This window comes from Meles meles, chromosome 17 (genome assembly GCF_922984935.1).
Source record: "Meles meles chromosome 17, mMelMel3.1 paternal haplotype, whole genome shotgun sequence".
In the NCBI taxonomy this organism is placed as follows: domain Eukaryota; kingdom Metazoa; phylum Chordata; class Mammalia; order Carnivora; family Mustelidae; genus Meles; species Meles meles.
Genome location: NC_060082.1, coordinates 2,930,676 through 2,945,760, shown reverse-complemented (window position 1 = coordinate 2,945,760; position 15,085 = coordinate 2,930,676). Strand labels below are relative to the sequence as shown.

General features: G+C 52.0%; 1 protein-coding gene across 1 annotated transcript; it reads left to right on the top strand.

Annotated features, from left to right (window-relative positions):
• Window positions 1–1,255: 1,255 nt before the first annotated feature.
• On the top strand, window positions 1,256–13,509 carry CD5L (CD5 molecule like). The gene is made up of 6 exons (XM_045982071.1): window positions 1,256–1,544; window positions 3,955–3,981; window positions 6,829–7,179; window positions 8,221–8,538; window positions 9,233–9,553; window positions 10,661–13,509. The coding sequence occupies exons 1-6, from the start codon at window positions 1,517–1,519 to the stop codon at window positions 10,666–10,668; spliced, it is 1,053 nt and encodes a 350-aa protein (XP_045838027.1). The 5' UTR covers window positions 1,256–1,516; the 3' UTR covers window positions 10,669–13,509.
• Window positions 13,510–15,085: the final 1,576 nt, after the last annotated feature.

Below are 15,085 nucleotides of genomic sequence, written 5' to 3'. Positions count from 1 at the left end.
AGTCATCAGGGAAATACCAACCAAACCACAATGAGATACCACCTCACACCTGTTAGAACGGCTAAAATTAACAAGACAGAAAACAAGAAATGATGGTGAGGATGTGGAGAAAGGGAACCCCTCTTTCCCTGTGGGGGGGAATGCAAGCTAGTACAGTAACCCTTGAAAACAGGGGTTCCTCGAGATGTTAAAATTAGAGCTACCCTATGACCCAGCAATTGCACTACTAGGTATGTGTACTTTAAGACACTGGTATCCCTGACACCTGACCACCAAGCAGGCTGCAACCCAGCCCTTCCAGATCAGCCTTCCTCTCTGAGATGGACGACACCATTTTATTCATCTCCATCCTCAGAGCAAAGCCTTTCCTGCTCCAAATCCCCAGGCCACTCACCCTTCACCCCCGCTCAAATGCCATCACTTCTGTAAAGTCCCTGATTAACCCCAAGTAGAAGTAACTATTTCCTCCGTTGTGTTCCCAGAGTGTCATATACTTTCCTCTCTCACAGCTGCCTCGCCGCGCTGACACAGCCAAGGGACCATGTCCCATGGAGCGCCAACTCCTCCATTCATGGGTGTGTTCCCTGCACCCCTCACATTCCCTTAGCACCCAGGCGGCTCCGAACTCTTTCCTGAAAACAATAATAAGTAGGTGAAGAAGGACAGGACGAAACAGAGAGGTCTGTAATGAACCAGTCTTCATGCAGAGTGACCTGAATACTACAGAGAACTAAAGGTGTGTAGTTGTGGAAGGAAAACTACCTTGTGGGGTGCAGCAGGAGCATTATCAGTGGATATAGTTGAGTGTTCCCAGAGTCTACAGCTGAATACCTCTTGAAACACGTGGTGCTTAATAACTAGTGGGAGGGGCTTGGGGGCTGGGAAAACTGGGGGTCTTACTGCTCAACCACTGTCCATCAGGTTCTGGTCCTAAGAATGACTTGATTTCATTACCACAGGGACCTCTTTCCACTCAGCTTCCAAAGCTGGGCATAAACCAGGACAAGGACAGGAGAAGAGCAGATCCACAGACTAAGCCCTCTGCTTTGTGCTGGAAAAGCTGGTTTGAAGGAAAAGCCAGCCCTAGATGCAGAGATGGACACCTTGACTCTGCATTATGGTGCCTCCAAGGGCAAGCTGGATGTGTTCTACAGTCTCTGGCTTTTCTCTTGTCCAGAGGTGCGTGGAGCTGGGATACAGCAGAACCCGGGGAAGAACAGCTTGGGGGTTTTTATAGTTTCCTTTCTTTTTCTGTGTTTTTCTGCCATTTCTGGCCACCTCCCTTCCTCCGGGGATATGCTGAACTCAGCAAGTCCAGCTCCACCCGCTCTGCCCCCTGTGCCCATTGGCTTCCGGTCATCTGGTCATCTGATAAGGCTTCTGATAATGCTTCTGCTGCAGACAGGACCTGCCTTGCTCTGTCCTGCTGGCACACTTGGAGGCCAAAGCTGACTTGCTGCTCCAGGGCCTCCTCCCAGTCTCAGACCTCAGCTCAGCATCTCCAGCAGCCAGGCTCATGGCTCTGCTCTTCTCCTTGATCCTCGGTGAGTACCACTGTCCCTGCTGGCTGGGACTTCAGAGTCTCCCTGGAGCTCTGATCAGGAGTGTGCTCTCCCTGCCCAGTTGGTGCGGATCCTGCTGCCTTTCCAGGAGTGGCTTCACCTGCTCTCCTGCCTTCTCTGTGTCTGGCTAAGTTCTAAACTCAAGCCACTTAATCCATACCTGATTTATAATCCACTTTGATCACCAAAGTTTTTTCTGTCTCCCTTTATTTACACAGACAAATTTATAATAGTTTATCCCATTTGCCTTTTTACATAAATTTCCGTAAATGTTTTCTTTATAAGAAGACAACTGAAGATGGGTAACACAGGTAGAGCAGGAAAAGGAAGGGAACTGCCCAACACATTTTCACAGGTTGTATTGCCCAGTTTCCCCTCCAAGGTGTTCCATATAATGTTTCTCTAGTGTCCCCAGTTTCCTTTTTTTTAAAGATTTTATTTATTTATTTGACAGAGAGAGATAACAAGTAGATAGAGAGGCAGGCAGAGAGAGAGAGAGGGAAGCAGGCTCCCTGCTGAGCAGAGAGCCCGATGCGGGACTCGATCCCAGGACCCCAAGATCATGACCCGAGCCGAAGGCAGCGGCTTAACCCACTGAGCCACCCAGGTGCCCCATGTCCCCCAGTTTCTTATCACCCAGATTAATGTACTGTAAGTAGGTATTTGGGAGTCAAAGGGACCTGAGTTTTAATCCTTGTTCTTAAATTTCTTAGCTGTCTGCGTTGTTAAATTACCCTCTCTCTCTGGTATCCTACCTTCATCTGTGAAGTGAAGGTAATAGTATGTTCTTTGGAGGATTGTTAGGAGACTTTTCATGAGATAATGAACTTGGGGCATCTAACAATCCTACAATGTCTCTTCCCTAATCAGTCACATCCATTTTATTGTCTTGATGATCCCCTGCATCACCAAAGCTCACACTGGCATTTATGTGCTCTCTGTAGGGTGCTGCCAGGTTCCCAAACACCAGTACATTCCCTGTATCACTGACAGCTAGCTCTACCCTGTCAGGAGCATCCTGTCACTCTCCCCACTTTTCTTCAGCCCCGTCTCCTTCATGAAGCCTCTCTGGTCTGGCTGCCCATCATCACCCTGCTCCAGAATTCTCAAGTTCCTCTTGGGCTCTATCACTTTCAGACCTGCATACCAGGCATGACACATTTGGTTTCCATTGTGTATACGCAGGCTTTGTGCTCTTTACTGGATGTGTGGGATGCAATATAATCTTGAGTTTTAGACAGTTACAGACAAGGTCATACTGAGTCTGAGAGAGGTCACATCCTGAAGATTAAGGGCTTAGAGTTATTTAGAAATTATTGGGAAATGGAGGAAATATTCCAGAATAAGACACTGAAATGTTTGTATCTGCCTGAAAAGCTCTAGACCAAAGACATTAGCTCCTTCAGAAATATTTCATAAGGTGCTGGGGGGTGAGGAGCATGACTGTTCTGCAGTTCAGAATGCCTAGGACCTTGGGGACTACTGATGGGCACAGGGCTCAGGACTCTCGGTGGCATGAGAAGGGAGCCTAATGCATAGAGGAGCCTGATCACCCAGGGGTTCTATAGGGAGAAATTATGATGTCCTTATGATGTGCTGATGCTTAAGCTTTCGGGTTTGGAACCCAATTTAGAGCTGCTTTCTGACCTGTTGAACCCACAAGCTAACAATGGTTTTCACGTTTTTAAACAATGGGAAAAATCAAAAGAAGAATACTATTTTGTGAAAGGGAAATCTAAACTTCAGTGTGTATAAACAAAGGTTTATTGTAGCGTGGCCATGCTCATTCATACACACATACACACGTGGTTGCTCTCATGCTGCGGCGACAGAGCTGTATGGTAGCAATAGACCAGGTAGCTACAAAGCCCAAATTGTTTGTGATCTGGCCCTTCACAGGAAAAGTGTGCTGGTCGTGGCCTGAGCACAGTGCCAGTGACACAGACAAATCCCTCAGTCTTCCTGCTCTTTGCTGCCCCCATGGCGTCGCTGTCTTCTTCATGAGAGCCTTCCCAGTGGCCTCCAGTGTGCCTTGCTGGGGCGCCCAGAGGCTGCACACCACCTGTCCACTCTAGGCAGTAATCAGTTAACATAATTGACTAGAATAGAAAGTGAATCTATCCATGCCTGGGGCAGAGAAATATTACGTGTACAAGGAACAGGTTGGGCTGTGTAGAATTGGTCTCTGTGGTTCCCAGTCAGTGTCCCTGTGTCCTCTGGGGCTGGTCATTGCAGGAAAAGGTTTCTGTAGGACTGACTTTGGAAGCTCTGTACCCAGCACTCTAGCCGCCCCAAAGAAAGTCTACCAAAGACTTTCTAGAGAGTTGTGTTATTTGAACAAAGCCTTGGGGTTGACTGTATGATCTCACTTGCTTCCTTCTTCTCTCCTCAGCCATTTGCACCGGACCAGGTCTCTTAGGTAAGACTTTTTGGGCTCCTGAGAGGGAGGCCTCCAAGCTCTTGAGATGGAAATCTTTTTTTTTTTAATTTATTTATTTCTTTTTTCAGCGTAACAGTATTCATTGCTTTTGCACAACACCCAGTGCTCCATGCAATACGTGCCCTCCCTATTACCCACCACCTGGTTCCCCCAACCTCCCACCCCTGCCCCTTCAAAACCCTCAGGTTGTTTTTCAGAGTCCATAGTCTCCCATGGTTCACCCCCCCCCTTCCAATTTCCCTCAACTTCCTTCTCCTCTCCATCTCCCCATGTCCTCCATGTTCTTTGTTATGCTCCACAAATAAGTGAAACCAAATGATACTTGACTCTTGAGATGGAAATCTTGATGCTTACTCGGGACATGGATAGAGGCTCTAGTTCAATAGAACCTCAGTAGATTTCCTCTCCGGTTTCTCAATCCACCCACTCTGTCTTATGTGGATGGGTTTCCACCTCCAGAACCTGGAAGGGATTTGCGTGGTGTTTCCTGCAAGGGGATTCCCTCCCACTTGGACTCTGTGGCCTAAAACTCTTGGCCACCTCCAAGTAACAGATGGCTTTGTTTGGGGGCTCAGAAGGTACCTCTCTCTTGCCGGTGTATCTGGGAGAAGAACTTCCTTTTGCCCTGCTGGGCTCTACCACTTCCAGGTCCCTGTGCCAACCTGCATGGCTCCTTTGAACTAGAACTGCATCTACTTGTGCGCAGCATGTGGTTTGACAAGCAGCTCGCAGGCTAGATTTCAGCCTCCACTGGCCACCTGAGTAAGGGGTCCTTGGACCATGCATAAGCTGCACAGAGAATGGGTCTGTCAAGAGGAAGGCTATGATCTCCAGACTCAAGGTGATTGGTCGTGGACCATCAGCTTCTTATACATTATTCCACTGGTCTTTTTCTCTTGATGGTAGAGGCTTTACCAGAGAGGGACAGCCATAGACTCTGCAGTGGACATGGGGGACCCACACCAGCAGGATGTAATTCAGTTCTTTCAACATTGCTGTCTTGGGTTCTCAGTGCATTAATCAGATTTCATAGTCTTTTTCCCGTGGCGTCCAAGGCTGTCCTAGCTGTTGGTACAGGGACCACAGCTCTACAGCTTTCCCACTGCCCAGGTCACTGTTTCTCCACCCCCAGCCCTGCTCTCGAGCTGTCAGCCAACAAAGTAGGCTGAAGACACTGCCCAGGAGGCACCTGTCCCAATGACCCTTCTGCCCTTCTCTCTGGCTTTTAAATCTCTTCTCAGCTGGGTTTCTTTGACACTTAGGCTGTTTCTTTCTTATGTGTTTCTTCTTTCTAAGGAGGTCTTCTAATCCTACTTTCCCTAGAAAATGAAACTCATTTAAAGCCAGAATTTTACAATTCAAAACCAGATAACATGTGCTTCATCATGATAGCTAGAGTTTCCTGGGGTACACAATAATGCCTGTCTAAACTCAAATCTTGCAATGACCCAAATGCTATTTCTGGATGATTCTTCTTGAGTTATATTTGTACCCTATAAATGTAGGTGTGCAAAAATGAAAACTTTTCTTCGTTTTCTGTAGTTAAATTTTACAATCTATTTCTAGTCTCCATTCCTCTCATTGCTTCCCTCAGAAAACACATGGAAGAAAAGGAGACACCAAAACAGATGAACAAACCAAATGTCAACTTCCAATGCACTCTAAAATCAGCCAGCTCAGGGTTTTCTCACTCAGAAGCTTCTTCTGGGGTGGATTCCAGGTTCTAGGGCGTTTGTGCAGAGCTGAGGCAGGATAGATGGTGGAAGATCTGGTCCTCCAAATTCATGTTCCACTTGTGCAGGTGCCTGAGTCACCCACATGTCCTATGTGGTCATAGGTGACACTGCTCGAAATAGGGCAGGCCACAGACCAGCAGTCGCGTGTGGCCCCACCATGTGCCCCAGACCTGTCTATGCCAACTACCCCACTGCATGGAGGCATGGACCATTCAGCTCCTCTGTAACATGCGTCACCCAGGGGCTGCTGGAGTCCTTGTGGGTTTGCCCCCAGACCTCTTCCATATAATGTCCTGGAGGGCAGCACGGCTTTGAGGTCATAAACCAATACCTGGAATGTGGTATATATATGCTCAACAAAAGTGTGTTGCCTGCTAGGCTCTTTTCTGCTCTCCCACAGCCGTCTCCACTCTATGTCGGTGTCTTGGTGGAAGAAGGAAAAAGATTTCCATTAGCCTTTCCACCCTCAGAGTTATGGTTGGGAAGCAGAATCATGTCCTGGATTCCTCAGAACTTATCTGGAGGCTCTGAGGAGGCTGTCTTCTACCCTAAGCCCTAGAACACTCTAGACGAAGAATCTGACTGGTGAAGGCTCTGACCTTTCCTTTACCCACTGCTCTCTGCATTCCTCTGAGCATTCCTCTGAGCTGGGTTCTTGAGCTGGGTCCTCTGAGCTGGGTGCTTCATGAGAAGCAGCAAGGATGGGTAATGGGGCATCATGGATATTGGGAGAGAAAGAGAGTGAGGTTGTTTAGCCCAAATTATATCTAGAGAGCCTGCCTCGGTCTGGCTGCCATGGGGAGAGACAGAGTCAAGAAAAGACAACACGGCAGATCACATCTCTGCACTTTGTTCTGACCCGGGGCTCCCACTGCTTAGCGGTGTGATCATATATACCTACTGCCCTGAGGCGGAGTTTCTTGGCAGGGTAAGGTAGGAGTGGAGCAGAATCAGAACTTAGGGATGGGGTCCTGAAGACCCTCTCCCTCCACTTCCCTTTCAAGCCCTCCTTTCTCAGCCCCCAACATCCCACGCCCTCTGGGAGTGGCGGAAGTGTTCGGAGATGCCTGAGTCCTCTCTCATCCTCCAGATGCCCAACCAAGCTCTCATCCCTTCGGAGGGTCTTTGTCCAGAGTGCGGCTCGTGGGAGGCAACCACCGCTGTGAAGGGCGGGTGGAGGTGCGGCGGGCCGACGAGTGGGGCACGGTGTGTGATGACGGCTGGGACAAGGACGACGCAGCTGTGGTGTGCCGGGAGCTGGGCTGTGGAGCGGTCAGGAAGACGATCAGCGGGACTGCATACGCACCGCTGTCACAAGAAGATCAAAGAATCTTCGTCCAAGAATTCAAATGCAATGGCATGGAAGAGAGCCTGTCTCGGTGTGAAAGGGAAGATTTTTTCGACTGCAGCCACAAGGAGGACGCAGGAGTTGTATGTGGGTGTGAGTACCGCAGCCCCGCACCCTGTGCCACCCAATCCGTGGGCCACGCTCGCCTGTCTTAACCCCCCGGGACTTCACAGGTGGCTAACTAGCTCCTCACCCTTCTCAGCTGCGGGCCCTGCAGAGTCGGTGTTTTCCCTGCTCTTTGATTGAGGTAATGAATTCAGCTTCGTCTCAACTACATGAGCACCTGCTTCTCTGCCTCAGACACACACAAACACACATACACACACACAGGCACACCCAGACCCATCCACCACCAGGTGTTCGTTGAAGAGCGTAGCCTGTGTCGGGAGCTCAGGGGAACGTGTGGGGAAGAAGAGAGCTGGCAACGTATGGTATATGTTTCCTGGGTTTCACTCCTAAGAAAACCAAAGACAACACACGCTTTTCCAGCTCCCAAAGATTCCACCAACGAAAGAGCGGGCAAGAGATGCTTTTAGGAAACCAACACAACACTTTGCCTTCTGTGCATTAATGATCCCTTCTCTGCATGCACTTCCCATTAGACTGTGATTTGCCTGAGGGGCTGGTCCCCGTCTTCTCTTTGTCACCAAGCAGACTGTTACCAGGGAGACGGTCAACAAATCTTTGGGCCTGGTGCTGAGATCTCATTCCTACTTGTTAGAGAGACTGAAGGTTGGGAGCACTAATCCGTGATATCTGGGCGAGAATGCTGAAAATGAACCAGGAAGTCTTGGGGCCCAGACACATGTGTATGTCACTGTTGTATTTTATGTTTTAAAAATCTATGCAATCCATCTACTTGCCTCTTAGGAGGACCAAATGAGAATATAAATGTGAAAATAATTTGAAAAACTAAAAATGTGACAGAAATAATTAATTCACTTGGAACTGAAAAATGACATTCATTCTGTCGATTCACTCATCCACCCCTTTCAACAAGCTTCTGCTGGCCAATGCCAAGCACTCTAGAACATTGGACTAGACACCAAGAGCAGAGGGATGTGCCCATGGGGCTCTACTCTGGGAAGACCATGTTCTTGCTTGAACAGACACCTCCTCTTTCCTTTCCCACAGTCCCAGAGAACGTGCGGCTGGTCGATGGCCCCAAGCGCTGCCAGGGCCGGGTAGAGGTGAAGCACCAAGGGCAGTGGGGCACCGTGTGCAAAGCCAGCTGGAGCTTTGCAGCCACCAAGGTCGTGTGCCGGCAGCTGGGATGTGGACGGGCCGTGCTGACCCGGAAATGCTGCAACAAAGCCACCCAGGGCCAAGGGCCCATCTGGCTGAGAAAGGTGTCATGCTCAGGGAAAGAAAGCAGCCTTGAGGAGTGCCCTGCTGGGGTCTGGGAGAGGAGCAACTGCACCCACGATGACGACATGTGGGTGGAATGTGAAGGTAAAGCCCACGAGGTCGGACGCCTCGTTCATTCCTGGGTTTGGCCACACTGGATTCCATCTAACCAGCATCCACGTAGAGCTGGTCACACGTCAAGGGACAGGGACAAGAGTCACTTAGTTGTGCTGCTCGCCAGTTCTCACCTCTTTATTTATTTTTAGGATTTTAATTAATTTATTTGACAGAGAGAGAGAGAGAGAGAGAGAGCACACGTGGGAGGAGGGGGAGAGAGTCCCGAGGAGGCTCCACTCCGAGCGTGGAGTCCGATGAAATCAAGAGTCGGGCACTTGACCGACTGAGCCACGCAGGCGCCACCCAGCCACCAATGCTGACACGAATGCCTCCCCTCGTACAGGAATGTGGTTTCGGCAGCAGTAAGCCCCAGAGTGCTGTGAACTATTAGCACACTGAACTCTGCGTAACCGGGACAGAGCACGCCCTCCATTGTTGAGCTCTTTGATTTTTAAAAGTGATCACAAAGTCATTATAAATGTTAGAGTTTTATGAATTAGACAGAGAAGTGGAAAATCCTAGTTAAGGAAGGGACCTGGGCCCCACGGTCAGGCCGGGAGAAGCGGATGCAGGCACGGGAGCTCGGCGGAGGGTCTCACGTGCCGGTGGGATCTGAATGTAGGGCAGTTCCTCTGTCTGTCCCCCTGCTTCCCTCCACCCTCCCTCCCTCCTGTACCCACAGATCCCTTTGAGCTGCAGCTGGTCGGAGGAGACGGCCGCTGTGCCGGGAGGCTGGAGGTCCTGCACAAGGGCCAGTGGGGCACCGTCTGTGACGATGGCTGGGGAGAAGCAGCGGACCGAGTGGTGTGCAGACAGCTGGGCTGTGGGCAGTCCCTCTCTCCATCTGCTAAATTCCGGAGAAGATTTGGCCCCGGGGCTGGCCGCATCTGGCTGGACGACGTGGCTTGCTCAGGGAAGGAGAGGTCCCTGGAGGACTGTCCACACAGGTTCTGGGGCCGACACAATTGCAACCATGCAGAGGACGTGGCTGTGGTCTGTGCAGGTAAGTCCTGGAGCAGAGCTCCTGGGGACGTCATGGGGGGAGGGGAGGGATGGCGGCCCCCGCCGCGGTGCTCTCCTGCTCTACAGGTACTTCATGGGGTACCAGTGAGGTGTTTCAGCAATAATAGAAATAAGGATGAAACTGATAATGAGCCCCATACCACAGACTTACGGATGTGAGGGCAAGAGAGGTTTTAGAAACTACACCCTTATATGGAAACATGAACAAAAGTGAGAATTAGAGAAAATAAACAATTTTCCAAAATCATAAAAAATTGCTTTGAAATGATAGAACATAACCAAGGTAATCCGTCCTGACTCTGAACTCGGGGGTTGTTCATCCAGAAGACTCCAACTCTCACACCCAGAGTTCAAATCACGGGAGACGGCCTCGCCTCATTCTACCTGACGTCTCTCCACGGATTTTACGTGAACCTGTGGGACTGGGGCTGGGGGGAGGGGCTCTTTGGGAATGCCTAGGAGACAGTCTTTCCAAACAGTGGGGGGACTGTAGGCCGCTTCGGGGGCGGGAGGAGGAAGCCCTGCCCCAACTTGAACCAGGAAATGCGAGCTCAGTCGCTGGGGGCTGAAGCCCAACTCGGTGAGAGGGGTGGGTTTAAGCACCCCGCTGTGGTTTAAGCACCCTGCTGGGAGTCCAGTGAGGGCGGAGGCTGACCAAGGCCCGGATGAACAGCTAGTGCCCAGGAGAGGAGGGGTTGGGTCCTGGAAGGCTGCAGGTCGAGTGCTGGTGCTGCCGTCCTGAGACTCTGTTAACTTAGACAGTCACTCAACTACTCAGGACCTCAGTGTTTTCATCTGTAAAATGGAAAGACCCTGGTCTCATTGACCGTGAAGAGTTCTGTGATCATGTGAGGGCCAGATGTGTTCACATGTGGGACACTGTGGCCGCTGGCTGAGGGAGCCCTGGGGAGGCTGCACCGACTCCACCTTGGTTCACATCAGTGTGGGACGTGTGTATGATTAGGGTCTGGGAGGGCTTCTCTTTCCTGTTCCGGGCCCAACATTCGTTCCTAGCCTCACTGAGCTTGAATGAGATCATCCTTTCTGACGTGTCCCATCCTTACTGTACATTCTTTTCTCTTTGCAGAACAGTAGCCTGGCCTACCTGATGGTTGACCAGAAGCCCATAGGTCCCAGAGGACCCTGATTGGTCTGGCCTGAGCCCCGGGCTGCAGGCTGTACCTACCTCCCACTTTGCCCCCAGCATGCATCTGAGCCCTGTGCCCTGCCTTGCTCTAGAGCCAAGCACTCCCATCACCGCCTGGAGACAGGAGCTGTTGAATGCCCTCTGCCGGGAAGACAAGCTCACAGTCCCCCTCTCCTCGCCATGGACCCTTCACACTGGCTCTGGCCTGCGCTCCCTCTTTTCATCCTGCCTGGGATCCCCAGCCCTGTGCTCTGACCAGGATGGGCCGTCGCTGGGCATCATCTGTGTCTGTAGAGAGCATGAAAGGAAGCAGACCACTACATGGAATTGGGGGAAAGCTTAGAGGCTTTTAGCTCTTTTTCTCTTGCTCTGGGTGATCGTAACAGCTGCTAGCACCCCATTGCCCTTCTACTTCTTGGTGACAGCACGTTCTTCCGGGAGCAGGGCACTCTCCTGTAATTCCGGATGCTTCCATGGTACCTGGAAGTCACAGCATGCCCCTGTCCCAGTATCTGCAATAAAGCCCCTCTGGTGCCCGTCTGCCACAGCCAGCCAGCGGGGTTGCTCTTTATCGAGGAGAATCGCACAAGTGTTTTCTAACGGGTCCAGGGAAACGTGTGTTGGCAACGGGGCTGCCTCTGGAAGGAGGGGAGGCTGAGGCAGCAGGAGGTTGGGGGGACGGGAGTTGGGCCTCCTGCCAATCAGATGATGCCACTTTCACTGCATCGCCTCAGACACTGGCACTTGCAAGTGTCAGGCAAGGCACAGCGGTGCCACGCTCAGGACTTGAGTCTACAGAGCGGCAGCCTTGGGCTCGGGCTAAGCTGAGCCCCTGCTGCAGGCCTGCGTTTCCGCTCCCTAACGTAGCAGACTCGGTCTCTGCGGCGGCTCCCGTGCTCTGCGCTTTCCCTGCCGCTGGAAGCAGGTGTGTCCGCTCCTCCGCGATGGCCTCGGGGGCTCCACTGGGCAGAAGAGAACCTGCCTGCAGACAGGACCAGGAGTGTTACAGAGCCCTCTCCTCCTGGCTCTTCCCTAGCGTGGAAACTAGAGCCATCGGTCTCCCAGTAGAGAAGAGAAGGCCTTGGAAAACATTTTGGGATCTACCCCATATATGCGAAGAGATTCCGCCTGTATCTGATCAGCTCTCTTTATCTGATGAGTTCCTCCTGATTTCCCCTGCAGATGAGGGTCCTGTTCCCTTCACCCCATAGTAGCTGGAACCTGGAGGGCCACTGGTCGGCCAGAACCGAGTGCCTGAAACGCCGTTTTATCCTCAGTAGAGTGGACAGGGTTGGAGGGTCACAAAAGGGACTTCAAATCTCCCTCAATTTCTGTATTTAAGTTTCATTTGCTTCCATTCCAATAAGTCCCCTGAGAACCAACCAGACAAAAGGAAGAGCTCCTGGGAGAGACAGGAGTCCGGCCTGGAAGTGACAGTAGTTTGAATAATGTCCCTGAAGGACAGCAGGCCGAGAAGCCGCCCCCGGCCTGTTGTCAGGGCGGAGGGCACGGCCGCGGCGAGCTGGGAGGAAACCCTGCGTCAGAGCCCGGGCAGGCCAGCATGTGATCCTGGCTGCCAGCACTCAGACACCTCTGCGTCCCCCCAGACACGCCCCTTGTCTCCTCCAGGGGCTTCTTAGCAAGAGGTATGCCAGCTTGCACCCCCAGCCAGGCCCGGGCCAGGGGGGCGCTCACCCAGAGCTCTGTATTTGGGGGGGTACATCCTGGGTCGGTCAGAGATTGTGAGCTGGTTACACCTTCTCCCGCCAGAGACCCTCCTGGCACCTTTGCGAGGGTCCGGTCCTTAGGCACCCCCGCTCCTGGGCCCACACCTGTGCGGGGTGCACCCGTTCCTCTGGCCTGGGCCGGTGGGGCCCTTGTAGGCCTGTGAGGCTGAGGACTAGCCACGGCCTCCCGCAGATTCCCCAGTGCACAGAGAGCCCCCACCCTGAAACCCCCCCGAGGAGCAGCGACAGGCTGGCCACAATGAGTGCCCACCTGGACTTGCTATCTGCCAGGGTCCAGGGCCTCACCAGCACACAGGGCTCCCAGATCTGCCTTGGTAGAAGACGCTGTGGGCAACCCCTCACTCTGTGGCCAGTGGAACACTGTCCCCTCGGTAGGCAGGTAGGGCTTGCAAGACGCATGTGCCTTGGGACCCTGCCTGTCCCGCCCCTCATCGCAGCACACACGTCGTCCTGCACCCTGGGGCAGCTGGGGCGCCGTCCCTGGTAGAAGGGGGCCAGCCCCTGACGTCACCATGAGGCAGCTAGAGTCGGCACCCTCAGCCCCCACTGGCACCTGCTGCCTTGTGGTGCCCGGCTCCTCCCAGCGTCCAGGGCTCCCAGAGGTCTCTCCCATGTAGATGGGGTCATGAGGCCAATTCTCAGAACGGATGAGACACTTTCCCATCAAGGCCATTGACAGAACTTGCCTCCCTCATGCTCACTCTCCCCGTCTGCCGGCTCGTCGGGGAAGACCCCAGCGACACAGGGGCAGACAGGCCCCTCTGAATGACCGGCTGGCGGGCCCTCACCCAGTCTCCGCCGACTGTGAGACAGGGGAGACCTGTATCAAGCCAGGGAGGTGTTTGGAGGGCTTATGAAAAGCACACAGCTTACCCCAACTCACACAGACGTAAAGTTTTCTCAAACTCAGTCCCATTTCTTCGGAGCTCTCCGACCAGCGCCCGGATGCACCCTCTGCTTCCATGGGCGCTTCTGACTGTCTCGTATTTGGTGCTGATCAGGGATTAGGCCCCCTGGGCCACTCATAATTGTATTTTTAGTATGGGGGGGTGGGAGGTTGAGGAACCAGGTGGTGGGTAATAGGGAGGGCATGTACTGCATGGAGCACTGGGTGTGATGCCAAAACAATGAACACTGTTATGCTGTAAATAAACAAATAAAGGAATAAAAAAAAAATTAAGGAATCATATTTTGTTTTCGACGGTCTCCTGAGCCTTTGTTTTTTAACCGTACCCAGCATGTCCGTTGCAGACATTGTGTGTGTGTTTTTGGACTTTTTTTTTTTCTTGAAGAGCAGTTTTAGGTTCCCAGCAAAATACAGAGGAAGACACAGAGAGTTCCCACACACCTGCTGCTTCCACACCTGCGCAGATCCCCCCCCCCATTGTCAACATTCCTCACCGGGGAGTGCGTACATTACAGTCAAACTGCTTTGACGCATCATTGCCCAAATTCCCTAGCTTACACTGGAGTTCACTCCGTGTCGTTCTATGGGTTTGGGCAAATCTATAAACATGCACCCAGCATCATAATGTCACGCACAGTAAGTTTATTTCCCTAGAACTCGTCTGAAGTCCTCTGTGCTTGCCTGTCCCTTCCTCCCCCCCACCCCCCACAGTCCTGACAGCTGCCGATCCTTCCACAGTCTCACACCCTTTCTCCTGTTCCAAATGTCACAGAATTGGAGTCAACCGTACGTAGCCTTCACGGACTGGCTCCTTTCGCTCCGTGGTACACGTTTACGTTTCCTCCATGTCTTGTCATGGCTTGAAGGCTCGTTTCTTTTCAGCACCAAGCGGTATCCCATTGCCTGGATGGACCACAGTTTATTTGCCCATTAACCTCCGGAAGAACATCTCGGTTGCTTCCCAGTTTTGAAACCATGAGTGAACTTGCTGTGAATATCCATGGGCAGACTTTTGTGCGGATGTGTTCTGAACCCCGTTAGGTAAAAACTAAGGAGCGTTTTTAAACAACACTGTCCTGCCCTCCTGGCCACAGTTAGCTGGTACCGCGAGCAGGTGTCTGTCCCAAGCTGGGTGGGCCAGCCCTTCCCAGGAGATGGGAACTGTGGCTGAGAGTAGCTGGACTTGTAGCAAGTTAGCCCAGGAGCTGCGGGAGGCCATTGTCCACACACCAGGAGGATCAGAGAATGAGAAGCAGCCATTCCACAGAGACACGCTGGACGTATGAAACAGAGAGGAGCAGAGATGAGAGACGGGGAGAATCCAGACGCTGGACATATGAAACAGAGGAGCAGAGATGAGAGACGGGGAGAATCCAGACGCTGGATGTATGAAACAGAAGAGCAGAGATGAGAGACGGGGAGAATCCAGACGCTGGACGTATAAAACAGAGAGGAGCAGAGATGAGAGACGGGGAGAATCCAGACGCTGGATGTATGAAACAGAGAGGAGCAGAGATGCGAGACGGGGAGAACCCAGACAGCATCTTCTGGTTCTAGTTCTTCTCTCTTTCTCTCTTGAGCCCAACTGCATTCTTAGTTTTGGGTTCTGGGACACACGATTGTATACTTTTAATATACATTTTATGTATATCTTCTGCCCATTTTTTTAAAGATTTTTTTTATTTATTTGACAGACAGAGATCACAGGTA

What these genes read in the sequence shown, in the direction of transcription:
- CD5L (XM_045982071.1), top strand. Translation starts at nt 1,517, where the DNA reads ATGGCTCTGCTCTTCTCCTTGATCCTCG. An exon ending in CACCGGACCAGGTCTCTTAG is followed by an intron (nt 3,982 to 6,828) that starts GTAAGACTTTTT and finishes CTCATCCTCCAG; the next exon opens with ATGCCCAACCAAGCTCTCAT. An exon ending in CGCAGGAGTTGTATGTGGGT is followed by an intron (nt 7,180 to 8,220) that starts GTGAGTACCGCA and finishes CCTTTCCCACAG; the next exon opens with TCCCAGAGAACGTGCGGCTG.